The sequence below is a fragment of the Azolla caroliniana genome, unplaced genomic scaffold (genome assembly GCF_043228905.1).
Source record: "Azolla caroliniana isolate FFs.n. ecotype wild unplaced genomic scaffold, voAzoCaro1.0.p SCAF_1, whole genome shotgun sequence".
Classification (NCBI taxonomy): Eukaryota; Viridiplantae; Streptophyta; class Polypodiopsida; order Salviniales; family Salviniaceae; genus Azolla; species Azolla caroliniana.
The window spans coordinates 28,669,389-28,696,044 of record NW_028230436.1 but is presented as its reverse complement, the minus strand read 5'-3'; the positions used below and the strand labels follow the sequence as shown (position 1 = coordinate 28,696,044).

The following is a 26,656-nucleotide window of genomic DNA, read 5'->3' as shown; positions in this document are numbered from 1 at the left end:
CACACTCCGCATTCGGTGCGGGATGTGCAATGCTTCCTAGGCTTTGCAAATTTTTACCGGAAGTTCATACAAAATTACTCAAAAATTGTGCTGCCTCTCACACAGCTCACCAGGAAGGGACAATCATTCATTTGGTCTAAAGAGACGGACATGGCTTTCGAGAGTCTTAAGAAGGCGTTTACATCAGCTCCAATTTTAGGTCATGTGGATCCGGAAAAACCATTCATTATCGAAGCTGACGCATCGGATTTCGCATTGGGGAGCATTCTGTCACAACAGGGTAACGACGAGAAGCTACATCCTGTGGCTTTCCACTCCCGTAAGTTTGACGCCGCCGAAATCAACTACGAAATTCATGATAAAGAGCTATTAGCAATAGTTGATTCTTTTATGCAATGGAGGCATTTCCTGGAGGGATCTCCTCATCAGGTCACTGTATTCAGTGACCACAAGAACCTTGCCTACTTTCAAGATGCTCGTGTACTGAATCGACGTCAAGCTCGGTGGGCCCACTTCCTCACACGCTTCGACTTCAAAATTACATATCGTCCGGGGAAGCACCAAGGGAAGGCAGATGCATTATCACGGCGTTCGTATCTAACACCACGTCCCGGTGAGCCAGCTTTCGATAACCAGAAGCAAGTAATCTTGGGTCCAGCACGACTGCAAGCAGCACAGGTCTTTGACATGCCCGTGGATTCCAACATTACCAATACTATACGTGAGGACTTGAAGACTGACGCTTTCGCCCAAGCTATACTAGCACAAATTGACCCCTCTCGAGCGTCATGTTCACAATCACAATCACCAGGTACGGATTATCGGCAATTCAAATACTGTGATGGATTACTCTTCTTTAAAGAACTTTTGTATGTTCCTAATGGTTCTTGCCGCCTTCGAGTAGTACAAAATTGCCATGACACATATACAGCAGGACATTTTGGTAGTACTAAAACATTAGATTTAGTACAACGATCATTCTGGTGGCCCCGTATGCGACAATTTGTCGAAGATTTTGTTCGAACTTGCGATACATGCTGCAGAGCGAAAATGCCAAGACATCATCCATATGGTTTATTAGAACCATTACCAATTCCAAGCAAGCCATGGCAATCCATTGCTCTTGACTTCATTACAGATCTTCCAGTCTCTAAGGGATTCAGTGCGATTCTCACAGTGGTGGATCGATATACGAAGATGGCTCATTTCTTACCATGTACTAAAGAAATATCTAGTGAAGACACCGCCGAAATTGTCATGCGGGAAGTATGTCGGCATCATGGACTCCCTGATAATATCATCAGCGATCGTGGACCCCAGTTTGTGTCAAAATTCTGGAAGCACCTTTTTAAAATGCTGAAGGTCACTTGTAACCTCTCCTCCGGCTACCACCCACAAACCGACGGTCAAGCCGAACGAACAAATCAAACACTGGAGCAGTATCTGTGGTGCTTTCTCAACTATCATCAGAATGACTGGGCAGATATTCTTCAGTTCGCCGAATTTGCCTATAATAACGCTATCCACGCATCGACTAAAGTCACGCCATTCTACGCTTATACGGGATATCATCCCCGGTGGTGTGTCCTTGAAACCCCAGAAGTGTCCACAAATCCTTGCGCGGAGGATCGTTTGGAGCGGTTACGCAAGATACAAGCGGATTTATCTACTCAACTCCAGCAAGCTCAACAATCACACAAGGACTACGCAGATCGTCATCGACTTCCATCCAGTTTTAACATTGGAGATCGGGTGTGGCTGCTACGACGACACATCAAGACTACTCGCCCATGTGAGAAGTTGGATTATCGGCGATTAGGTCCTTTCCGTATTATCGGGAAGATTAATGATGTCGCTTTTCGTCTCGAACTACCTCCGCAACTTCGGATACATCCGGTGTTTCATAGTTCTCTCCTCGAACCCTATCACGAGAGCACTATCCCAGGACGTACTATACAACCACCACCTCCTATCGAGCTCGAAGATGGACCTGAGTATGAGGTCGCTGCCATCCTCGATTCCAAGATTGTTCGCAACAAGCTCTACTATCTAGTCGATTGGCTAGGATATAGTCCCAGCGAGCGTACTTGGGAACCGATCGAGAATGTGACCAATGCTCGTGCTCTTCTAGAAGACTTCCATCCACGATATCCCGAGAAACCGGGTCCTCAATCCAAAACGACTCGTGGAACTCGTCGTTTTAAAGGGGGGATAGTGTCATAACTAGACTCGAACCCATAACCTTTTGTTACACGGGTCGAGACTTTACCATTAGGTTATGAATTGTAATTTGAAGGATATTATTTTCATTTAGGTTTTATTGGGAAATTGATGTATATTCCAGATTTCTCTGGAACATTCTAGAAACTTCAGGAGTATTCCTGAAGACACTATAAAAGGAGGCGCAAGGCATTAGTTCGAACCAAATCGGTTCAACGCCAGTCTTAAGCCTTCTAACTACTGTTGTATATCTTCCTTCATATAATACATATATCTTTCGCATCATCATTCTCTCTCTCTCTCTCTCTCTCTCACTCACTCATTCCTTCTCTCAAAGTTCGACACCTCTCATAGTACTAATCCTTCTCTGTCTTAGTACTATTCCCCAACAATAGTACTAATCCTTCTTTTAGTACTAATTCCTTCTCTGCCTTAATAGAGTTCCTGACAAATGCTGCATATGGATTTTCATGCACCACATCCTTAGGGTTGTCTATCAAAATCTTTTGTTTAGGTTCTCTCGCTTGATGAAAACCTCGAGAATTCGATGAATTTACAACTTGTTCCAATGAATCCAATTGAATGTGAAGGGGTAATCTCTTATCGCTAAATTGTCTTTGTCAAGGAACTTTTCGAGGACCCTCCCTAGTTCCTGAATTTCCTTTCCAAGTAGTCTCACGAGTAGTGGCAAATTATTACGTTGCATATTCATTGATTTTCCCTTTGACTTGCCCTTAACATGATGCCAATCCTTTTCAACAACAACATCACTACTAGTTCTATCCAACGGTTTTTTCCCCTTATCTATAACCACCAAACTTTGTTTTTCCATATCCATAGATTGAGTTCCCTTATTCTTAGGCCCCAAACCTTAAAGTGAAACCTCTTTATAACCTGGTTTAGATGATGTTCCTTCATCCATAATAACCACAATATCTGACACACCAACATCTCTCCCAACTCCTTCCTTACCATTCCCTTAATTAGGAACCTCTATAGTTGAAGGACAAGAATGATGGCATTCCTCCATAAAGTGATCCCATTCACCACATCCAAAACAATGACCTGCAAATGTCTCACACTTCAATTTAAAACAAAGTCTTTTCATACCGGGTGTGTTCATAACCACCCATCCTTGCCTCTTATGGCTTGTATCCCATAACACACAAAATCTGCACTTATTTGTAGCATTTGCACGTGGAGATACCAACACTTTACCCATTTGACTCATCAACTCTGGTAAAAGTAGCCATAAAAAAACATTCTTACAATCCATTGTTACCCAGATAGGGCATTCTTGTTTTAACAAAGCATGATAATCCACAACGGGGGTTGTAGACTTCAAGAAAGCTTTTGATATGGTACCTTGTGACCATCTTTGGAGGCAAATGGAAGAACTTGAGGTGCCAAGTGAATATATGCTTGCAATTTCCCAAATTTGTGAGAAGGTTATATATTGTGTGCGTATGAGGGATAAACTTTCAAATTTTTCAAAAGCACTATTGATGTTAAGCAAGGATGTCCACTCTCACCAACAATATTTGGTCTATGTATTGATTAATTGGAAGAAATGGTTACCAAGTCTACAAAGGAAGAATGTATTGAAGAAGTTACCATTGGGAATGTTGTGATTATGCTTTTGCTATATGCAGATGATGTAGTGCTTTTTCCAAATACTTTAGGAGATGCACAAAAGCTTATGAAGGCATTGGAAAAAATTTGCATGCATACTCAATTAAGTGTCAATAGCTCTAAAACAAAGATTATGCTTGTGAAGAGCCAAAAAAGAGATAAACCATGCATTATGTACAACAATGAGCCACTTGAATGTGTGAAAAACTTCAAATATCTTGGCCTTGAAGCTTTTTTCAAATCATAGATGGAATGAATGTGCTACACGCCGCTTAGAAGCACGTAAGTGAGCATGTTATGCATTTGAGAACACATGCAATCTTGGAGATATTAAGTGTTGGGTCCTCAAGAAATATCTTTTCAACACTTTGGTGACACTAGTTCTTCTCTATGGGGTGGTAGTATGGGGCGGTAGCATCCCTAAATCTATGTGGAAAGAGTTTGAAAATATCCAAAAACATTTTCTTACAAAGTTTCTACAAGTTAAGAAACAAACGACCTACACCCTCCTCCTTAAGACGGGATCGCTTCCCATTGAGATCATGGCCATGGAAAGGGTTGTTGAATACATGCTTAAGGTTAAAAAAAATACCTCACATCGACTTCCTAGAATTTCATGGGAAGCAAGCAAAAAGATCCAAAAGACTCATAAAAGCAAAATTTTGTGTTTTGGTTGCATGCAAGATATAGAAAAATGGTTTGGTAGATGGGATGCGAGACACTTGCCTCATGATGCATCATTAGATTCCTCTGTAAATGAGGCCTCTTTGCAACGCCAATATATGGAGGCTCACGCTTCACACATTATACTACACATGTTGCACCTAACTACAAAACCATATTCTTTGCAAAACGGGGAAACCGTACACATTGATACATGTTAGAGCCCATACCATTATCTGCCATTAGAACAGTTGATTCACATGCATTGCGATGTGAGACAGGGCGTTGGGGCACACGTGATGAGAGTGGTCGGGTATGCACACTTTGCCCTAAACAAGTTCACGAGTCTGAGTATCACACTTTGATACAATGCTTTGCCTTTGATCATATTCGACCATGCTTTCCACATCTCTTCGACAGACCCCGATCCTTGCATGAATTCCTCTCACAACCACAATGTGCACTCTCGATTGCAACATTCATTGGTAAAGTTCTTGAACATCGAGAGTCACTACTCACTTTCACACGTATCATGCAAAATGTAATATTTTTGGTCTCATAGGTCATATTCGACCTCCGAAGACGATAATATAATCTCTCTCTCTCTCTCTCTCTCTCTCTCTCTTGTTGTCCAAACACATTGCCTTGATGGGACATGTGATTCTCTTTGGATATATGGTGTGTTTCACTTATAATGAAGAACTTTGTAAAAATGAGGAAGTCCTCATCCTAGTTGGAGCACCATGTGACAATAACGATGTAAGTGTGGCACTAGGGGAAGTTGAGTGGGGGATGGGGCGCTTCTGAAAGCTAAGGTTTACTGGCAAGGAATTCATTGAGAGCTAGTGGTACTTGATTAATTGTGAAGTAAGGGGATTCAAATGAAAATGACTGTTGTCATCAACTGAAAATCGTGGAGGTAAGTCGATGGTAATTCTCATGTGTGCATCCATAAGCCAACGATATGGCATATGGTAGAGTCATGGTTGAGATCCAACATGAGGTCACACACACACATCTTTTTCTCTCGTAATTAGCTTACCTTAGTGGTAAGTTGTTAACACTACAAGCATAATGTTTTGAGTTCGAAACCCAATTTTCTCACCTCTCTAGGGGTTGAACCCAGGACCACTTGGTCTCCATTGGGCAACCTTACCAACTGAGCTACATCCATCTCTGGGCACACACACACAAACCCTCTCTCTTTCTCGCTCTCTCTCTCACACACCCATGCCCTCTAGAAATCATTTACCCCACTATGGCAATTACTGTTCCTGTCAGTTTGGGAAACAATGTCTACTAATTTTGTTTATGGATTCTGTTGCTGCAGATGTTGGTGGTATAGGTTACATTGCATGCTCATTTGTAGTTTGGGAGGAGTAGACCATACAAATCTTGGAGATATGGTGTACAAATATGTGTAGTTCTTGTATATACACATCAAATCGGCTATGATGTGAGCACAATGGAGACGGTTGGTATACTCCTTTATCCAACACAACTTTTGTATTTCTTATGATTTTATAATACCAAGGCGTATCTTTTTTGGGGGGAAAAAACACATGACATGACCTCACATTTAAGATGTATGACAAGAAAACCAAGAAAAAACCGTTTTGTGATGTTCACAAGGTGATGTCTCATTAAGAAGATTAGAGCTTGAAAAGAGAGTGGCATGTCTTTGATATTTGGCAAGTTATTTGGGCAATGTGTAGCCTTTCATCAATGCCAACCACCAAGTGACATGGAACCCAATGATCATTTCCTTCTCATGGGTGGGCCATCATCATTCAGTGTCCGAAAGCTTTCGAGACTTGTACGCCACTAGGTGGCAATCTTGCATGAGCACCGCACCATATGCCAAGTAAGACGCGTGTATGTGTATCTGAAAAGGTTTTTCGAATTCGGGAAACTTCAAGACTGGAGTTGCACATATTGCCTTCTTCATCTCATTGAAGGCATCCTCTTGGGTTTCTCCCCAATGGAATGGCACTTTCCCTTTTATCAATTCGGTGAGAGGAGCTCAATATGACTGAAATGATGGATGAATTTCCGCATGTATCAAACGAAACCCATGAACCATTGTACGCAAGGCAAATGGGGTTCATGAGAAACACTGACACCAGGAGTGGGCGGAGTTTGCAAGGAGGTACATGGATTGGCATGTTCCATTCATTTTTTATGGTTTGCAAGACTGACCTCATGCTTAAGGAAGGCCCCCTTGGTGTAATTCTATGAACATAATGTATACATATTACATACATACACACACACACACACACACACACACATATCTATACATACATATACATATACATATACATACATACATACATATACATATACTGTATACATATACATACATACATACATACATACATATGTATATATATATGTACCTCTGTTTCTTCTTACCTTTGTTTCTTCGGACTTCCCGTAGCCTGTCAATGGGCAAGACCTTGTTGAAGCTCTTCTCTGACAGGCTCTTCGCCGTTGCCCGTGCCTCCTCCCCCTCCCCCTCCCCCTCCCCTTCTTCTCTACCTGCTATTTCTTCTTTTTCTTGTCAAAGATCCACTCTTCTTCCATGGAGATGTCGATTCTCGTCAAGTAATACTGCCTCGCAGGATCTTTCTATTACAGAAGGTTGTGCTAAGGTAGGGGTTGCATCAGCATATATGTATATAAATACATACATATAGAAAAAATCAAGTCTTTTCTTTCAAATTGCAGGGGTTTACACTTTATGTATGTATATGTGTTGGCAGAGGATTCAAGAGATTGTGAAAGAGGAAGGCAGCTGTGCGGATAAGAAGATGCTGCGTCTGAGTGTAGAAGGCGGCGGCTGCTCAGGTTTTCAATACGTTTTTGCACTGGATGATAAGCTCAACAGTAGTGACAGGTTTGACAATTATGTTGCTTATCAAACTGTTCTTCTGTCGTTTAGGGGTGATGGAAACTTCCCATAGAAGATGTAATTTTCAATGCAAGCTTCTTTAGAAATAAACAAACCCAATTGAGTAAAGATAATCACACTTAACAAATTTAGATGGCCTTGATATTGTTACTCAGCAAAGAAGCTTGATATTGTAGGTAGGTTGAGAAGTTTGTTAACATTCCATGTCATAAACCATGTGTGCATATCCTTCAATCAATGTTCTGTCTTGAAAATACCCTTTGTAGGTTGGTAGAGTAGTTGACATTCCATTTCTTAAAACCATTTGTGCAGATCTTTCCTTCTATATGGTATGCAACCTATAATATCTCACAACATGCAATGATGTGCATGTCCATACCCTCTTTATCAAAACAGAAAGATTTGATCTCTGGCATCATAGAAGGGTACAACCTGGCATATGCCTTGTATTTTTGGCCCATTGAAGTTTATTTCCTCTCACACAGATAAATGATATCTTCAATAAGTCATATGCATCCTTTCACAATTATTCTGCATCTTGCTAAGCAGGAGAAGAAATTACAAGGTTAGCCACCGATATACCTTGGGATGACTTGGAACTCTAGTATCATGAACTTATCATCAACTATGAGATTCCTTAATCATTGTATATGTTGTCATTCAAGATATTGTTCTCACTATAATGAGACAGAATGCAAAGTGAGTGGAATCAAATTGCTATCCATACAATTCATAGATATTTCAATTCCATCACAAAGCTCCTTCCCAATCCATTCATTTTTCTCAATATGGTCAGATGATAGGTTGAAGCAATGGTGTGCGCTTCTTGTTCTACATGGCCACATTTTTTTCAACCATTTCAGTAGCTTTAATGCAATTGGATCCTCTATATCTATATATACTTATTTCACATCATAAACTCAAATATTGAGAATAACATTTAGATCACATAGCCAATTACCTTAAGGTCAATTGCCTACACTTGTGCTCTATCTGCTCGAAAGCCTTGAAAAGCTTTAAAATACATGTAAATGGGATCATGGGTTTATGAGGCATGGCATTTGCTGAAATAATATTGTGTAAGTTCTTAGAAAGTATACTTGCTAGTAGTTACAATCATTTGTAACGTTTTTGGGCCACTTTTGGTGTCTATTAAAACCTCTATAGTTCTAGATCACTTTCAATTCATCACATTCATGTGAATATTGGGATCAATTCTCTCATCCAAAAGAATCCCTCTCCATGATTATGTAAGAGTTGCATTCATTGTTTGAGAATGTTTAGTACTTACAATCATTTGTAATGTTTTTAGACAGCCACCGTTGGTATCTATTAAAATCTCTATAGTGTAAGATCACTTCCAATCCATCACATTCATTTGAATATTGGTATTGATGCTCTCATCCAAAACAATCCCTCTCTTTGATTATATGAGAGTACCTTAAGCCTTTGGCATTCACTATTTGAGAATGTTTTGTGGTTACAATCATTTGTAATGTTTTTAGGCCACTGTTGGTGTCTATTAAAATCTCTGTAGTGTCAGATCACTTTCAATTCATCACATTCATATGAACATGGCATTGATGCTCTCTTCCAAAACAATCCCTCTCTACTATTTGAGAATGTTTAGTGGTTACAATCATTTGTAATGTGTTTAGGCCACTGTTGGTGTCTATTAAAATCTCTATAGTGTCAGATCACTTTCAATTCATCACATTCGTATGAACATTGGCATTGATGCTCTCCTCCAAAACAATCCCTCTCTTTGATTATATGAGAGTACCTAAACATTTTGCATTCATTGTTTGAGAATGTTTGCATCTATGCGCATGTATTCCTTGTGACTTTTGTGTGTTAGGGTGTCTGAGAGAGATCAACATACAAATTTTAAAATAAGGGGTGGAGTAATGGTTGTAGATGAAATATCTATGAACTTTGGAGAGATAGATAGATAGATTTTATTATCGTTTTCGAAGGTAAAAAATGACCTACGAGACCAAAAATATTTCATTTTCACGTAATAGATGTGAAAGTGAGTAGCAACTCTTGAGCACTCTTGATGCTCAACAACTTTATTAAAGAATGTTGCAATTGAAAGTGCACATTGTCATTGTGAGAGAAATTCATGCAAGGATTGGGTTTGGTCGAAGATATGTGGAAATCATGGTCGAATGTGGTCAAATGCTGAGCATTGTATCAAAGTGTGATACTCAGACTCCCAAACTTGTTTCAGGCAAAGTGTGCATAGTCAACTGCTCTCACTTGTGCCCCAATGTCCAAGAAGCAATGGTTTTGATGACAAAAAACGGGATGGGCTCTAACATGTATTGATGGGTGCGGTTTCCTTGTTTGCGAAGAATATGGTTTTGTAGTTAGGTTCAACATATGTAGTATAATGTGTGAACCGTGACCCTCTACATTTCTCCCATGTCATGATACACCAGCATTGTAAAAAGGCCTCATTTACAGAGGAATCTAGTGTATCATGAAGCATGAATGTTGCATCCTATCTTCCAAACGATTTTTCCATATCTTGCATCCAATTGGTGTCGTGATGTTTTAGACATCTAATCACAAAATTTTGCTTTTATGTGTCTTTTGGATATTTTTGTTTTTATGTGAAAATAATACATGCATATATATACATACATACATACATATATATATATATATGCTCACCCTTCTTGATGGGGATCTATCTAGTATGTGTGTGTGAAGAGAGAGAGAGAGAGATCACTATACAGGGTTTTTAAGAAGGATGGAGTAATGGTTGTCGTAGATGAAATATCTATGGACTTTGTAAAAGGTGCAACTATTGATTATGTCGAAGAGCTGATTCGATCCTCGTTCATGGTAGGCACACTACAGTAATGTGAATGAATATATCAGATTGCAGTTGTGTTTTTAATATGAGGTGAGTATGTTTTCAGGTGACACAAAATCCAAATGCTTCAGGTGGCTGTGGATGTGGTAGCTCTTTCAATGTTAAATAACTGTGAGCTAAGCTCGGTGGTATATTTGGCTCCAGCCCACTTACATAAAATCAGGACCTCATTGGTGGTTGCCAAACGGGTCATCAAGTTATTTTGGACACTGGTGCTGGTGCTGGTGCTGGCATGTTTCATTTGTGTATGAATTGTGTTGCAATTTTAATCGATGGTGTACTCAATGAAGAATAGGGAATCATAACAGAGGATAAAATACAGATTAAAAAGAAACGGTCAACTGGATGGGTGTAACCTGAAGAAATATACAGTATGTGAACAGAATTCTTATTTCTGGATTGGCACAGATCAAAAGAATATACAATAATACATGCAACAGACCTATGTGATATGTCTATGTATCTTCGGAAATGGGTGACAATTCTATGATTCCAACTTAGTTCTGTTGTAACCTTAGTTCTTCCCTGAACCTACAACTATAACAATTGGGATGATTTTTTACCATCCAAGGATGATATGATTTAAAGACAAAAGTGAGAAATCATGGCAAAAAATAAAAGTTTCTGCTATAATGCTATAATATTTGTTTAACTAACGTGGACCATATTATGGACTGAAAACACCGAGTTTGTGATGTTTTTCGTCATCTCATCAACACCTTCAGGAAATCAACTATCTAGATATGACTAGTGGTACCAAGATTCCCTCGATAGTAGTGTTCGTTCTTTCCATTTCCTATTATTATGGTGTCATGGCATACAATGGAATTGGTTTTATACCATTATCTAGTGATGCAAATGAACTTCATGAAGACATGCTGTAATATGGTAGTCTCAAAGGTATAGTGCATATACTATCACTTTATTTGCAATTCTTCATGCGAGTGATAGAGAAATTATAAACATTCCAGACTTCCAAGATTTATGCATGAATCCTATTATTTCAGCTCATGCATATGAGACCGTGATTATTTCATTTGTTTTGCATGATTTGCAAATGTAATTTGTCATGTTTGGTGGCAGTGGTATTGTGTACAAATGAGAACGTTGATGGTGAAGTGTAAGAAGTGAGTAGAATCAAATAGTAAGGGAAGGGGGTATGAAATCTATAAACATCGTGCTTATGTATCAAGGAGATAAAAAGGGAAACCAAAATGAATGACTAAAGGTTCTGAATGCTTACAAGCATAATGCAATAAACCTAATGGATAGATGCCTCATTGATTAGATCTAATGAGCTATTGATGTTTCCGAATACGATGGGCCATCATTGACTATGCTTGATTATGTATGCACCTTAATACTATTCTTAAGGAACTTTGCATGTGGCAAAATCTACCTTGTCTCCTTGCTTTCATATGCTTTACATCTCGATAGCCAAGGTTAATAACATCAATCTCGATGTCGTTGTACTATTAATCAGATATTTATTATATTTTATTTGCCTACCCATAATGTCCTTTCCTTACTTTTCTTGTGTTTATGCTCACACTAATAACAAACTTGTCACCTTCACTAACTCCTCCACTCCCTCAGTTTACCAGAGTCAAGTGGTTAGTTGGCACATGTTTTACACTAACACTCTCCCTCAAGCATTTTTATTATCATTATCCTCTCTAAATTCTTCTACCCTCTTTTATATAATCCACTACCAACATGTGAGCAATTAGCTATCCAATATCATTCAATTTCCCCAATTCATGCATCCTCATTTAGATGTTGGCATCCTCCCACTTGGATACTAAAATTAGCCCTTTCACCCTCTTTGGTCATGGGGATTCTAATTGTCATAGTCAACTCCCCCCCTTGTACATTGCTTCAATGGAAGAATGTTGAGACATTTCTATGGGAAATGTATTTTTCTTATCCAATTATTTAGGATGAGAAACCTAAAGATTTATCCTCCCTACCATATAAGATAGTGTATAGCTACCATAGCCTATAGGTATTGGGGTCTATGGTTCAATTAGAGTATGAGAAAAGGATTTGTTAGTGATGCTCATTGGTATCCATAGATTATTACCACAACATATAGTTTTGGAAGGGACATTTTGTATTGTCATGGTCTTTTTAACGGAAAAAGAGACAGAGGGAAGGGTGTTTAGTAGGGACTAAATTCCTCACTGTCAATTTGTAACAGGGTGAAATACTGACAGTCTTTGGGAGTATTTAGCAATTAGGAGACAGGAGATTGGAGATTGGAGACTGGAGATGGAGATGGAGATGGAGATGGAGGAGGAGCAGGGGAAGGGGAAGGGGAAGGCAGAAGACGACGTCTCTAAGGCGAAAGATGAAGCGGCGATTATTGCTTCGGCATCTCACCAAGCTGCGCAGGAGCTGGAACATATCCTCCACCAATCCGATGTGGAAGAGCTCAGGCGGCTGCAGCTCCTTGTGTAAGTGCGTCCCTTCTCCTCTCCTTCTGTGTGTGTGTGTGTCTGTCTGTCTGTCTGTCTGTCGTTCTAAGTAGAACTAAATAAAACTCTAATTACTAACCTATTGACGGACACCTGAAAGAAAACTGCCACAGATATGAGAGACAGAGACCATCATGATCATATACCCGAAACAACTAATTAGCCTATCATGGTCAGATTGGTTCGTCTTGTGAAATTCGTGCATCCTGTTGTTCCCAGTACATGCAAATCATGTGTCCTCGTTCACGCTTCTCTGATGAGTTGTGTGCAAAGCGGTTACCTTTTTTCTTTGTCAGGCTGTTGACCATGCATTCTGAGCAGTCGGATCAGCCCATGGCTCTCCGTTGACATGTAACATGGGCAGCGTTATACCAATTGGCATCTAGTGCAAGGGAGATTACAATCCATGGATATGTTGGCATACAACCATCTTCACAGGAAAGTTGTGAATTTTTTTGTTCAGGACCAATCACGTTTCCTTGATCTGAAATTAAGTCATAACAAGTGAAAGTTTTAAGTATATTTTTCTTTATTTATATAAAATCATTAGTATATCTTAAATCGGAGGTGAAATTGACATCTTACTGCCCCCTGGAAGTTTTTTACTCTGGTTTCAGCAGCTGTTTGTGATGCTCTATATCAGCTTACCTTTTTTCTCAGGACTGACAGTTAGTTGATCATACTCATAATCTGTTAGGATGTGGAACCCACCTGCTCTTACTTCCTGTAGATGTTTACTTCTTCCTTTGATGGATATTTGATTGCCATATACAATGACATTTCCTGGAGTGTTGCCATTGATGTCCCCGCCAGCTATTTTGCAGGGGTTTCCTTCAGATCTTCCAGATGGTCAGGTTGTTTGTAAGAGATGTAGTCTCCAATACGTGAAATGTTTGTGAGACTTCCTTTTATATTGGTTGTCACAGACGTGTTCTGGTTGGCTTTCTTGCACTACATTGATCTACAGAGTGAGATGGTCTCCACGGTTATACATTCAGATTACTGTCCTGTGGGCAATGATGTTTGGATTTGAAAGGAATGATGGGATCTACATGGCTTAATGTAGCCCTCCCTCATATCCCCAATATCCAAGTAGTATGAATTCCTTCTTTTCTTATACCCAAGTAGAGAAATCCCTGTTGCATTTTAGAATCCAATCTATTCATTAGCATTCCCATGGATAGTGCATTTGACTTTGTAAGCATTTACTTTTTAGCAACGGTTGTCCTATATTCCTTTGTCACATAAAATCTTTAAATTTAGGTCTTTTATCGTTGATCCCTTCATTCCCATCCTTTTGGATTTTCTTGAGTTCATCATAAATTGTAATGAGTCTTTGACACAGTAAATCTCGATCTCAATTTCTGCATGAAGCATGAAATTCAGTCAGAATAGTGAAGATATTCATTTCTTGTATTAAGAGGATTCATGATTTCGTTGCAGGCTTGGAAGATTACAGGACAGCAATGCAGTGCTGTCACATCTCAATGATTTTTCTGAACGGAGCTTTGCTGCTGTTGCAAATGATTTCTCAAAAAATACAAAGCTTGTGAAATCAATGAAAGAGGATTTGGACTACATTTTCACTCGCATCAGGCAATACATTGTTTTTAAGCTAGACTTTACATTATCAAGACAGTAACCAGGGAGCTAAGTTTCGTCCGTCTTTTCTTTCAGAAGTTTGAAATCTCGGCTCAGTGCTCGATATCCAAATGCTTTCAAGTACGTATATTGTGCTTTTTGTTTTTCATGCCCACTTGAAGTTAAAGTCAAATTTATTTCTCTCTAAAGTTGGATATCAGTCTCATCTTTTGTTTTTTATTTTACTTCCTTCGCATGAAAATATACTTCAGAAGTGAAATGCCAGATGAAAGACCAGATCTCGAGGCACCTGTACTAAAACTGTGATGTTTACCATATACACTATACACACATGGTCATATATAATCAGAAAGTTTTTGATGATATTATAAAGCAATTTCATGATGAGTCTGTATATGATATTAACTTCTCTCATGATGGAAGTATGTTTCCTATAACGCCACTCTCTTTTTTAGTGTAATTTAATTCAAATTTATTTTTTAATTCTCTATTTTTTTTAATCATTGGATTTGAAAATGTGGTAATTCATGACCTATGAATCCATGCACCAGGATTCAAAATTCCCTGATTGCTTTAAAGTGCTAGATAGTATCACTGCCTTTAGATCTATGTCAGGACACAAACCTAACTGACACATCTTTTTGTTATGTTGCTAGTGTTGTGTCTACATACAAAAACCATAGAATCTGCCAAGTGTTTATGTCTCTATGGTCTCTGCCAGGGGCCACAAGTAGGTGAACCATATCGCAACTTTATACTTCGTATATAGCATATTGAAGAAGTGAGTAGTTATGTCTTAACTTCTAGAATATGTTAGCATTCCTCAGCAGACAAAGGGCGTGCTTGCTCAAGCATCACAAGAACTTCACTTGTTTGAAAGGCACACCCTCTCCAATTTACACAGATGAACAAAAAGTGCAATTGTCCTTGGTCATGTGGGACTTAGGACTTAGCTTGTTTGAATGGCACATTCTCTCCAATCTACAGTATGAACTAAAGATGCAATTGCCCTTGGTTATGAATAACTTGTCATAACTACCTATTTTGAGGATGAAAATAAGTTTAATCGTTATGTTTTCTAGACCCTAAACCCTAAAACGGCAATACAACATGGCTCTTCTTATTAAATTAATGAGCAAGCTGATATGATTACATCTCTTGAATTTGGAGATATCATTGCCTCATATCACAACCCTATTGGGTAACAAACATGACTCAGACCTAATGTAGCTAAAAATGTAATTGATGGACAATCAGTGTATGTAAAGAAATAATAATAATAATAAACTAGACATGCAGCAAATGTCAAAAAAATGGGCATGCATTCACTACCAATAAGCACATGAAACGTATTTGCAGAGGATTAAAGATAAGAAAATAAAGATTGATTATTTTCCTTTAACTGGGTGTTAAATATTCAGAATGGTTCAAGGGATGGATCACAGACAAAATACTTCAGAAGATATGGTGTTTGACAGATATTGTGCAAGACCTTGCTAAACAAATTTATAATAATATCACCCACACCTTGATGGGTAATGCATCATTTTGCATTCATGTAAACTTGAAGGGTCCTTGTTCATGTCTAGGCCCATTTTATAGATCTCAATTGGTCTCTTGAGGATGTTAAAAAAAACTTCTCCCTCTCTTTGGGTAGGCCCATCTTATAGATCCCAATTGGTCTCTTGAGGATGTTAAAAGTAACTCTCCCTCTCTCTGGGGATTGCACTGATAGGAAGCTGTACCTTTATTAACCTGGATTCATATTTCACTAAATTTACTACATTGTGAGGAATATATTGGTGAATTAGGATAATTGGAATCATGTTGGAGCTTGAATTCACATACCATGCTTCAGTAGTTTGTGTAGATACTTGTGGAGCGACAATAAACTGGCATAGTTCCACTAGAATATTATCAAGGCTCAGGTTTTTGAGGATGTAACACATGTGAAAACTATTTCGTGTACAAATGATGCAGTCAAGCTGGGATCTGGAAAGGAGGTAGTATGCACAAACACTAATTCTTTCCCCGGTAACACATTATTCCAATAACATATCTTACAAGCTATGAGTTCAATCCCTCTTCCAAATGTTGTGACGTAAATCATATCATCTGTCTTCCCAGAACTAGATAAATTGCAGTATGGCAGGTTTCCAGTGATTGATTATGTTACATACCTGCTTGACAATCATTGATATTACATCTCCCCCGAGGCAATAAAGGAGTCAAATATCATCCAGTATGAATTTAATTTCAACATTCACAAAAGTAACCATCGCCTGAACCCTTCACTCACTCGTCACCAATACCATATTTGTCATCTGAGATTGATGTCATTCACTTCAATCAATTCACACCACTCATTGTTGATGAAGGACTTCTTCTACATCATCACTAATTTGATAAGTTGATTTACCTTCAGTATCTAACAACTGACTAAAGTAGTTCTCAGCATCATCGTCGTCTGTTTCACTATCCTCGTCATCTTCATTGTCTGCCATCTCTATACCAGAACAAATCATGTCGCTTCTATAACAGGACTTATTGTCGACCAAATCCCAGCCAACATTCTCTGGCAAAAATTAAGAAGAGCAAAAGGTTTTATTAATTCTATTATAAATATAGCAATTTGAGAAACTCTGAAAGATAGACAAATCAGGAAGAACAAAGTATACGCACAACACAGAGATCCAAAGCATTTTTCTAAAGACCACAAATGAGGTTATACAGCACTTCGTAATGTGTGCAACCATTTACCTAAAATTTGCAATGGTATATATATTCTTCTTAACTACTTTGAACCCTTACTGGATATAGATCATATCATATGGAAGCATGTAATGAATGCTTTTGTCAGGATATGCCTGGACTATCAGTTTTAATTTATAAGGATTTACTTTATTAGGATATACAACTGTCTGATTTACTTACCAACACGGAATCCAGATCCTAAATGTAGTTTCAATGCCTTGATCTGATCTTCGGTCTTTTCATACTTCAATTCACCTGGCTTTTCCTATAATGAGAGAAGAAAGTTTAATTAATTTTTAATGGAAGCCAAAATCAGCTCCTGAAACATCATATAAATAACCATTAATGTCCTCTGAGTATCCAGGAGAAGGAAAAAGAGTATTAAACTAAATGAAATCACATCGAAATCCAGATTCTTAAAGGATGTGTTACAGAAACAAATATAGACAAAGTTGTTTAAAACCCAGGATGTCAAACTACTTGATACTAAAACAATGAATGTTCAACAAGAATTATGTAGGAATGAACAGCGTACTCACAGCAAAGCTGGTTACCAAAGTAGCTTTCAGTTTATTTATCTCCTTCTCCAAAGCTTGAATGTGTTTCAATAATGACTGCAACCAGGAAGAAGCAAATGACTGTATAAATAAGAGCATGTTTCTAAAGAAAAACAAGTAATATCCATCAAAATTGTTGACAATAAACCACTTGTTATAAGCTAACAAAGCAAATAGATTTCTGGAAGAAAAAACTAAGCACGCTGAAATCGCAGTATCAAGACTAGCAAATCGGTCCTGTTAAAAATGCATTCACAGATGATTTGTTGCGACCTTCAAATTATTACGTCATAAATGCAAGTGTAGATTTAAGATTGTGATTGTCCATTCCGGCATGCAGTTGTGTCTAAAATATAAGGAAATGACATTGCAGCAGAAGTGAGAAAAGTAGATAGGAAAAAATAGGAAAAGAAATAGAGACAAAATATTCTGCTCTATCTATCTCTATCTTCGACTGTGTGATGAGGAATATAAGGAAATGACAGTGCAGCAGAAGTGAGAAAAGTAGATAGGAAAAAATAGGAAAAGAAATAGAGACAAAATATTCTGCTCTATCTATCTCTATCTTCGACTGTGTGATGAGGATCTGTAGATTTAGAAAGTCTCTGCTGAGGACTTGTCAACTTCTTCAAAATGCCATGCCAAAGTACATCAAATAAGCATAATGTTACAGGCATGACCATATCCCGTGGTAAGTTTTACCATAGTATTCAATACACGTGGATAAAGTGTGAGGGTTAAACGAGAGTGTAAAGAAGGAAAGGATTACTTTTAATCCTTGGGATTGGGACAACCCATTAGGCCAAGTGTGAACTTGCTTGGGGCCCTTTGGTCTGGCTATAAATATGAGGCCTAGCTAACCTCATTTGATACCTTATCGACTACATTGAGACTCTGTCATTGTGGTGGGTCAACCCTTGTATCAAGCGCTCCAGCACAAGGTACAACTCTATGCCACAGCGGTGGTATAGGACGCCGATCGAGGCTCGAGTTCGTCTCAATCCCTTCGCTCGGGGGTGGTTGGGTGGATCGGCACCCTTCTTTCTCTCTCTCCTTTCTTATCTATTTATCGATTAAATCCTTATCATATGCTTACATTAGTAGCTAGCTCTAACACACAACCAGCCCCTCATAGAGGGATATCGCTTGCCCAGTATTTTCATTTGGCTCGCCCAATATACTAGAGGAATGCAGATCATCATATAGAAGATATTGCCTGCACCAGATGATACATCATATCATTGCCTATGATCGAGAAAAATGCCCAATGCAGCGCTTTAGAGAACATTGATGTCAAACAGCATCACCTTATGACAGCATTCACAGGCTGATATGTTCATGTTTTACCTCTCCCAGGTATTTAAAGAGATTGCACATTGTATTCTATCCTTCTTGCTTATCTCAATAATGGAATGTCTCCCCTTAGACATTCAAGTGCATTCTCTATTGCAGATTGTATTCTCAACTTCTTGCTTTTCTAAATATTGGAATGTCTTCCCTTAGATATTCAAGAGCATTCTCTATCAGAAGATTTCTCATACTGATGAACCATATGCCAAAACAACCTATGATTGGTAAAGCTGATAGATCAATCTAATATCCACGTAGTCACAAATAAAACTCAATCACATATAAATAATTTGCCAACAAACAATATTTTTCGTACAATGTCAAACAGAGTGCAAGAATGCTATTTACGAGTAACGGTTTGAGTCCATACCACACAGCGCCTCATCTCCACAGATCTTTTGAGTGCCTCTTTCTTGGAAAGGAGATTGTGTGGCTGCGAAGATGATGAGCCCTCATAATCCTTACCTCGATACATTATTATGGCTTGGCCTTTTAATGTAGCCACTATAGCTATTAATACCCCTCCACTTGCATATTCTAGCATTCTGGCTATCCTCTGTAATCGTTCTTGATCCATCTCTTGCACAATCAACTTAACAAGCTCCCTGTTTTTCCAATGCGAGTGCATATTCTCAATAACACCATCAAAAACACCACGTCTACCTGCGATGTGCTTCACATGAAAACAGAAATTTCTAGGTAAAGTATATTACACTTGGTGCCATGATCATAACGCACCTATACGAAGAAATGCTGACATCTCCAAACCATGCTTTCTGTGCACATACATTTCTTCTTTTGTGATAGTTTCTTTCTCAGCAGATTGATAAACAGGCATGAAAATATCCTCCAGGTTTTTCAAGGCTTGCTGTGCTGTTTCTTTCTTTCTGATTGCCTACCAGTTTCAAGCATGAAGTATCAGTACCATTGCATCAAGGAAAACATGCACATGCAAATTCAGCATACAGTATAATATAGTCATGACTGTTACTTACTATAGCAAGCTTTGCTTCTAAGCTTTGTGCCAATAGAAAATGTCTCGACTCCTCAGACTTCCTTTCAATACCAGCAATATTTTCTGTTAGACCCTGTTTTCCTATTGTAGGAGTCTTATTCGGCTGGATTTCAATTCCATCATCCTCTCGAACCTTTTGCGAACTCAACATTATGGATCTTTCTGCTAGGGCAGATGCCACTTGTTGAGGTAGAAAGTCATTTCCTCTATAGAGCGTTATGAAATATTCGTCTCGAGCCAGAAGATCCCCTCCTGTGAGTCGCTGTTTATTGAGCAAAACGTCTTCAAATAAGCAAAAGTAAAACTTCAAACTCTTAAAACCTCAAAGGTGATAAATGCATGGCATGGCTGGACCTTTAGCTCTTCGGCCATTGTTTCATTGTTCATGTTCCGTACATTTTTCTTCAAACCAATCTTCACAACTTCACTCTTTTCCCATAATTTCAGTATACCAGCAGCAAGACCTTGAAGACCGGTGTTCCTACCTTCATTAATATACAGGAAAGATTGGTTAAATCAAGAATGCCAAACATCAAGTTACATGGAGAACAAAATTATTTTTCATATTATAAAATACAAAATATAAACTGGCAAAACGTTTTCATATTCATCAACTATACATGATAAGCATTTACATGATAATCTTGAGGATCCATTATCAAAATTACAAACATCATTTTTTTAACTTCATATTCTCTGGTTCATGTAGCGCCATAATTAAAACATCAATTCATTTTCATCCTATACTTTAAAGGGTCTTAGGATATTAAATAACTTGCTTCTTGCAAAATATGTAGAAATTCTCTCGAATGATCCAAACACATGTCAATAATTTTGGGCAAGAAACATAAACACTGCACAAGTTGAATTGCCAAAACCAGCGGTATGATGCCCTTAGTAAATAATAATGCATGTCTCATGTGCAGAAATATTAGAGCTTCAGGTACTTGAAAGGTTGCGTTTCTTAGAAGGAATACCTAATGCAAAATGAGGGGCGATGTGTCTGATAAACCTGCGAAGATTGGTTTCCTCATAATTCGTTAGTTTCGGTTCAACCCCATAAGGAAGAAGTCTGTGTGGAGGCCTGTAATCGGGAATCTCAGAAGGAAGAAGGTCTGCATCCACTGGGGCTGGCGGCATGCCTTCCCATCCCTTGTACCGAGGTCCCACACTTTCTAAGATACCATCGATTTCCATTTCATGTTCTATTTCAATAAAAGGATTTGGTCGAACATTTAACATTCTGAGACGCTGTGCAATGACAAAAACATTGCCTTCATTCGTGGCAGCATCATTACCCTGCTTAACTCCTGTTATGTTCTTCATCTGCTTACCAGTTGATTCCAAATGAGGATCAATTGTAATTCCACTGACCTCATGCACACCTGCATGAGTTAACTCGAATGGTTTTCCATGAGTGATGAAATTCTCTAACTTGCTTTCCAAGCTGGTGGAGACATTGCTTGCAATGTCGAAATCACTGCCTCTATAAACCACTGCAACACTCCCAGATCTCCAAACGACCAAGCCTCCAGTCCTCCTCTGGTTTTAAAAAGAAAAAAATGAAGAATCGGACTTGTCGGATATAAGCATAATAGAATGCATAGCATAAAATCATCATCTCCGACTGTTGACATTGTAAGCAGCGGGATATAAAGGAAGAACTCACCTCTAAATCTCTATGTATTTTCAGCATATTCTCCGCGGCTGGTCCTTGGCATTTTACTTTGACAAGCTCAGAATGGCGCCATCTTTGCATGATACTATGTGCGATATTGCTTGTGATCCCTAACCGCCCGACCTTCACTGGATTTTGCAATGAGATACCGAGAGTACGAAGCCGTTTCAATTCAGGAGGAGGAATGATGAGGTCAGCGAGGGTGGGTGCATTTACCCTCTTGATTCTCTCTTCCTTTTCTAATTTCTTCTCCATTGTGGTGTCATGAAGCTCCCATGGGAAGACCTGATCTTTTGGTGCACTCCAGAATCTTCCAAGAGAAAATAAATCAGTATCAGGCTTGGGAAGAAAAAGCTCTCCTGCGGAATGCAGCTCGTGAGGCAATGACATTTCATCTGCTTTGTCCTCCTCTTCTATATGTGACTCTGATTTACCTAATTCTTTAACCTCCATGATGCCACGCAGCTTCTCGATTATCTTCGTCATGGAGGTGGTATTCTGTGAATGCTGGGTATGAGCTTCTCGATCACCACCGCCACCATGCCTGTTCCCGAGCTGGTGGGAAGGGTTCCTCGGTGGGAGATACCGGTGTTTCTTCACGTGTCCGCTGAAGTACTGAAGGCTGGGCCTTCTCGAATAAGGGATCATCTTCTTCTTCCACTTCGTCTCTGCACCCGCTCCTCCCCATGTTCCTGCTGCTTCTTCTCCTCCACCTCGTTCTTCTTGCGGAGTGTGCTGTTCAACCATCACCACCTGTGCAGCAGCCACGACAGCCATGGAAGGGAGCAGCTTGATGTGAGCAGTGGGGGGGCTCCGATGGAGAAAGGATGGGGAGAGAATGCCAAAGAAGCAGCTTGGGGGTAGCTCTTTCCCTGCTAATGGTGAGGAGGAGGGGGGCAGGAGCAGGGGCACGGCCATCATCACCATAGCCAAGAAGGCAAAGTGGCAATTTTCATCACACTTGGGTTCAAGCATACATAGTATGTATGTATATCATATGTATGTATGTACATATTATCTATCTAATCTGTCTGTCTATATGTACGTACATATATAGACATATAACTCATTGGTTGCTTGCAAGTTTCCTGATAGCGGTGGTGTCCATGGACCCGCCTCCCCGATCGAACTTAAGTGCCTCTTGATCCTTAGGGCGGGACCGATTTGATCGTCGCGTCTTTCTGTTCTCGTTGCCATGTTGTTGCATGTGTGAAACGGAGAACATCACGGTTATTTTGGCATGCTTTACGATAATTAGTTTGGAGTTGATTTTGCAGCTAAATGTACCTGGCACAAGGATGTTCTACGATACTTTCCTTGACCGGCCTGATTGGTTAGTAAATGGGCCCAAATCCTAAAATTTGTATTCACACCTTTTTTCCCCCGAGATAATGTAAAATGTGAAAGTCGAGTTTAATTTTTGATGAATTAGGTTTTGGAAAGGTTTTCTTGGGGCCAATGTCTCATCACTAGAGCTCATCTGGTTTGTTGTGATCACTTTCATTATTGCTCTAAATGAGTTGCGTTATCGATTGGTTTCATGACACGATAGGATGTTATGGAGTTAACTCCCAATTAATTTTGTCCATTTCATTCAATGGATTAAGTGAGATGGAGCAATCCCACACTTTCATTCCATAAAGCAATACTTGGTGTACCATAGCTTCAAATGGTCTTAAACATATAGTAACTACTCCAACCTTATTAAAGTCTAGACTTGTAGCATACATTCGAGCTATTTCTCGATTGGACATTAGTAACAAGATATTTGAAGTTTGCACCACTTGAGTTGGTTCTCCCTTGTATGTAGGACTGGGCTAGTTTTTTGGTTGTATTGCATTTATTGCCACTATTTTGTTTTGTCAATATTGACAATTATCTTACAAATGATTTGACATGATGTTTTCCAATACAGCAATAAACTTTTGCATAGCATATGTGGTATATGAGAATAGCACAACATCATCAACTTTTATGAGTATAATATTCAACTCTTGCACGAGTTTTGGGCCATCTAAACCTTCTTATTTTGCAACATCATTTACTATTTCTTCTTGTTTATCAATGCATAGACCAAAGAGTTTCGGATGTAGTGGATATCCTTGGCCGAACCCCATTTTCCTCAAGAAATACTTCAAGAAACCATTTTCCATTTTGAATTAGCATTTGAACTCAATCATACAATTGTGCTACAATTACTCTATATTATAATAGCATTCTGATCACCATAATTCAAATTGCCTAAGTGGGTAAATGTGATAGGTGCTCATTGTTGGATTACAAATTGTTAGCTTATTATGCACGTTTGTTTTTATTTGAGAATGTGTTAGCATCTAGTTACTTTTGATTGTGCTTGTCGTATGAAGAAATGACCATCTCCTTAAAGGTTTGTGTTGGAGTGATCACATGCGCTTTGTTAGATCTTTGGGCTTCTTGTCATGAAGGTGTGGTCTTCTCTAAGATGTATATTCATATTTGAACACAAACTACTTCTAATCATAATATGACCATTCCTCGAAGCAAGAGCTCATATTTTAGCATGGTGCATGGGTTATTAAAGCTTTCTCGTTGCATGCTTGTTGTATACTTGTCAAGCTTGTGCTTTGTCCAAAGTATGTATGCCTAAGTGGTTAGCATGCTTGTCTTCAATTCACAATTTTATTACATGAGCATATGATCCTTTCATGAGTACATTATGCATTACTATATGAAGCTTGAGCTAGATGTCTAAATGAGCCCCTTTGACAAGAACATGTTGCTCTTTAATAATCTCCCTCTCTTGTTGTCTAAACACATTGCCTTCATGGGACATGTGATCCTCTTTGGATCTATGTGGTGTTTCACTCAGGATGAAGAACTTTGTAAAAATGAGGAAGTCCTCATCCTAGTTGGAGCACTATGTAACAATAAGGATCTGGGCAGTCGGATCAGCCCATGGCTCTCTCAGGTGACATGTAACATGGGATTTTCTAGAAAGCACATTGTTACTTATAGGTTTTTTTCCCTGCATTGGATTTCTAGTGTTTCAGGGTTGTACCAATTGTCATCTAATGCAAGGGAGATTACAATCCATGGATATGTTGGCATACAACCATCTTCAAAGGAAAGTTGTGAATTTTTTTGTTCAGGACCAATCACACTTCCTTGATCTGAAATTGAATCATAACAAGTGAAAATTTTAAGTATATTTTTCTTTATTTATATAAAATCATAAGTATATCTTAAATCAGAGGTGAAATTGACATCTTACTGCCCACTGGAAGTTTTTTACTCTGGTTTCATCAGTTGTTTGTGATGCTCTATATCAGCTTACCTTTTTTCTCAGGACTGACAGCTAATTGATCATCCTCATAATCTGTTTGGATGTGGAACCAGTCTGCTCTTACTTGCTGTAGATGTTTACTTCTTCATTTGATGGAGATTTGATTGCCATATATGATGACATTTCCTGAAGTGTTGCCATTGATGTCCCCGCCAGCTATTTTGCAGGGGTTTCCTTCAGATCTTCCAGATGGTCAGGTTGTTTGTAAGAGATGTAGCCTCCAATACGTGAAATGTTTGTGAGACTTCCTTTTATATTGGTTGTCAGAGACGTGTTCTGGTTGGCTTTCTTGCACTACATTGATCTACAGATTGAGATGGTCTCCACAGTTATGCATTCAGATTACGGTCCTGTGGGGAATGATGTTTGGATTTGAAAAGAATGATGGGATCTACATGGATTAATGTAGCCGTCCATCGTATCCCCAATATCCTAGTATGAATTCCTTCTTTTCTTATACCCAAGTAGAGAAATCCCTGTTGCATTTTAGAATTCAAAGTATTCATTAGTATTCCCGTGGATAGTGCATTTGACTTTGTAAGCAATTACTTTTTAGCAATGGTTGTCCTATATTCCTTCGTCATCATAAAATCTTTAAATTTAGGTCTTTTATCGTTGATCCCTTCATTCCCATCCCTTTGGATTTTCTTGAGTTCATCATAAATTGTTATGCGTCTTTGACACAGTAAATCTTGATCTCAATTTCTGCATGAAGCATGAAATTCAGTCAGAATAGTGAAGATATTCATTTCTTGCATTAAGAGGATTCATGATTTCGTTGCAGGCTTGGAAGATTACAGGACAGCAATGCAGCGCTGTCACATCTCAATGATTTTTCTGAAAGGAGCTTTGCTGCTGTTGCAATTGATTTCTCAAAAAAGTGTATTGCCTGATGCGTGCGAAAATGTATTCCAAATCCTCTTTCATGGATTTCACCAGCTTTGTGTTGGAGCTTTGCTGCTGTTGCAATTGATTTCTCAAAAAACACAAAGCTGGTGAAATTCATGAAAGAGGATTTGGAATACATTTGTGCACGCATCAGGCAATACACTTTTTTTAAGGTAGACTCTGCATTATCAAGACAGCAACCAGGGAGCTAGGTTTCGTCTATCTTTTCTTTCAGAAGTTTGAAAGCTCGGCTCAGTGCTCTATATCCAAATGCTTTCAAGTACGTATATTGTGCTTTGTGTTTTTCATGGCTACATGAAGTTAAAATCAAATTGATTTCTTTCTCTAAAATTGGATATCAGTCTCACCTTTTGTTTTTTATTTTACTTCCTTCGCATGAAAATATACTTCAGAAGTGAAAGACCAGATCTCGAGGCACCTGTACTAAAACTGTGATGTTTACCATACACTATCACACATGGTCATAGACTCATATATAATCAGAAAGTTTTTCATGATATTTCATAAAGCAATTTCATGATGAGTGTTATGTATGATCTTAACTTCTCTCATGACGGAAGTATGTTGATGTTCCTTTTCAGCTGTTTCATATAACTCCACTCTTTTTTTTTTATGTATTTTAATTCAAATTTATTTTTGAATTTCCTTTTTAAATTTTAATCATTGGATTTTAATTGGA

At 38.6% G+C, this 26,656-nt stretch overlaps 4 protein-coding genes across 6 annotated transcripts; 3 read left to right on the top strand and 1 right to left on the bottom strand.

Moving 5' to 3' along the window:
* Window positions 1–6,926: 6,926 nt before the first annotated feature.
* Window positions 6,927–10,970, top strand: LOC147869475 (Iron-sulfur cluster biosynthesis family protein). The gene is made up of 4 exons (XM_087329927.1): window positions 6,927–7,169; window positions 7,281–7,414; window positions 10,174–10,282; window positions 10,360–10,970. The coding sequence occupies exons 1-4, from the start codon at window positions 6,963–6,965 to the stop codon at window positions 10,420–10,422; spliced, it is 513 nt and encodes a 170-aa protein (XP_087186053.1). The 5' UTR covers window positions 6,927–6,962; the 3' UTR covers window positions 10,423–10,970.
* Window positions 10,971–12,509: 1,539 nt separating this feature from the next.
* On the top strand, window positions 12,510–26,610 carry LOC147869472 (kxDL motif protein). Of its 3 annotated transcripts, XR_015530759.1 has the most exons (5): window positions 12,510–12,769; window positions 14,234–14,386; window positions 14,468–14,512; window positions 14,644–14,750; window positions 26,470–26,610. XR_015530759.1 is itself a non-coding variant. In XM_087329926.1 (4 exons), exons 1-4 carry the CDS (start codon window positions 12,585–12,587, stop codon window positions 14,696–14,698), a joined length of 438 nt encoding a protein of 145 aa, XP_087186052.1. In that variant the 5' UTR covers window positions 12,510–12,584; the 3' UTR covers window positions 14,699–14,800. The 3 variants fall into 3 exon arrangements, 2 of the variants coding, with proteins under 2 accessions (XP_087186052.1, XP_087186044.1); XM_087329926.1 differs by lacking the exon at window positions 26,470–26,610 and having other exon boundaries at window positions 14,644–14,800; XM_087329918.1 differs by lacking the exons at window positions 14,468–14,512; window positions 14,644–14,750 and having other exon boundaries at window positions 26,192–26,610.
* On the bottom strand, window positions 16,451–22,720 carry LOC147869474 (CRM-domain containing factor CFM3, chloroplastic/mitochondrial-like). The gene is made up of 9 exons (XM_087329896.1): window positions 21,738–22,720; window positions 21,046–21,610; window positions 20,423–20,553; window positions 20,049–20,330; window positions 19,792–19,948; window positions 19,424–19,716; window positions 17,686–17,760; window positions 17,327–17,411; window positions 16,451–16,967 (listed from the first exon to the last, which is right to left on the bottom strand). Exons 1-9 carry the CDS (start codon window positions 22,671–22,673, stop codon window positions 16,756–16,758), a joined length of 2,736 nt encoding a protein of 911 aa, XP_087186022.1. The 5' UTR covers window positions 22,674–22,720; the 3' UTR covers window positions 16,451–16,755.
* Window positions 25,185–26,185, top strand: LOC147869473 (uncharacterized). The gene is made up of 4 exons (XM_087338779.1): window positions 25,185–25,260; window positions 25,336–25,420; window positions 25,853–25,914; window positions 26,008–26,185. The coding sequence occupies exons 1-4, from the start codon at window positions 25,185–25,187 to the stop codon at window positions 26,166–26,168; spliced, it is 384 nt and encodes a 127-aa protein (XP_087194905.1). The 3' UTR covers window positions 26,169–26,185.
* Window positions 26,611–26,656: the final 46 nt, after the last annotated feature.

Excerpts from the sequence above, each read along its gene's own strand:
- LOC147869475 (XM_087329927.1), top strand. The coding sequence starts at position 6,963 with ATGGGCAAGACCTTGTTGAAGCTCTTCTCTGACAGGCTCTTCGCCGTT. Across the intron at positions 7,415-10,173 it reads AAGCTCAACAGTAGTGACAG|GGTTTTTAAGAAGGATGGAG; the intron begins GTTTGACAATTA and ends ATCACTATACAG. Across the intron at positions 10,283-10,359 it reads TGATTCGATCCTCGTTCATG|GTGACACAAAATCCAAATGC; the intron begins GTAGGCACACTA and ends GTATGTTTTCAG.
- LOC147869472 (XM_087329918.1), top strand. The coding sequence starts at position 12,585 with ATGGAGATGGAGATGGAGATGGAGGAGGAGCAGGGGAAGGGGAAGGGG. Across the intron at positions 12,770-14,233 it reads AGGCGGCTGCAGCTCCTTGT|GCTTGGAAGATTACAGGACA; the intron begins GTAAGTGCGTCC and ends ATTTCGTTGCAG. Across the intron at positions 14,387-26,191 it reads TACATTTTCACTCGCATCAG|AAGTTTGAAAGCTCGGCTCA; the intron begins GCAATACATTGT and ends CTTTTCTTTCAG.
- LOC147869474 (XM_087329896.1), bottom strand. The coding sequence starts at position 22,673 with ATGGTGATGATGGCCGTGCCCCTGCTCCTGCCCCCCTCCTCCTCACCA. Across the intron at positions 21,611-21,737 it reads AAATACATAGAGATTTAGAG|AGGAGGACTGGAGGCTTGGT; the intron begins GTGAGTTCTTCC and ends TTTTAAAACCAG. Across the intron at positions 16,968-17,326 it reads AGGATCTGGATTCCGTGTTG|AGAATGTTGGCTGGGATTTG; the intron begins GTAAGTAAATCA and ends AATTTTTGCCAG.
- LOC147869473 (XM_087338779.1), top strand. The coding sequence starts at position 25,185 with ATGACATTTCCTGAAGTGTTGCCATTGATGTCCCCGCCAGCTATTTTG. Across the intron at positions 25,421-25,852 it reads TGCATTCAGATTACGGTCCT|GCTTGGAAGATTACAGGACA; the intron begins GTGGGGAATGAT and ends ATTTCGTTGCAG. Across the intron at positions 25,915-26,007 it reads CAATGATTTTTCTGAAAGGA|CTTTGTGTTGGAGCTTTGCT; the intron begins GCTTTGCTGCTG and ends GGATTTCACCAG.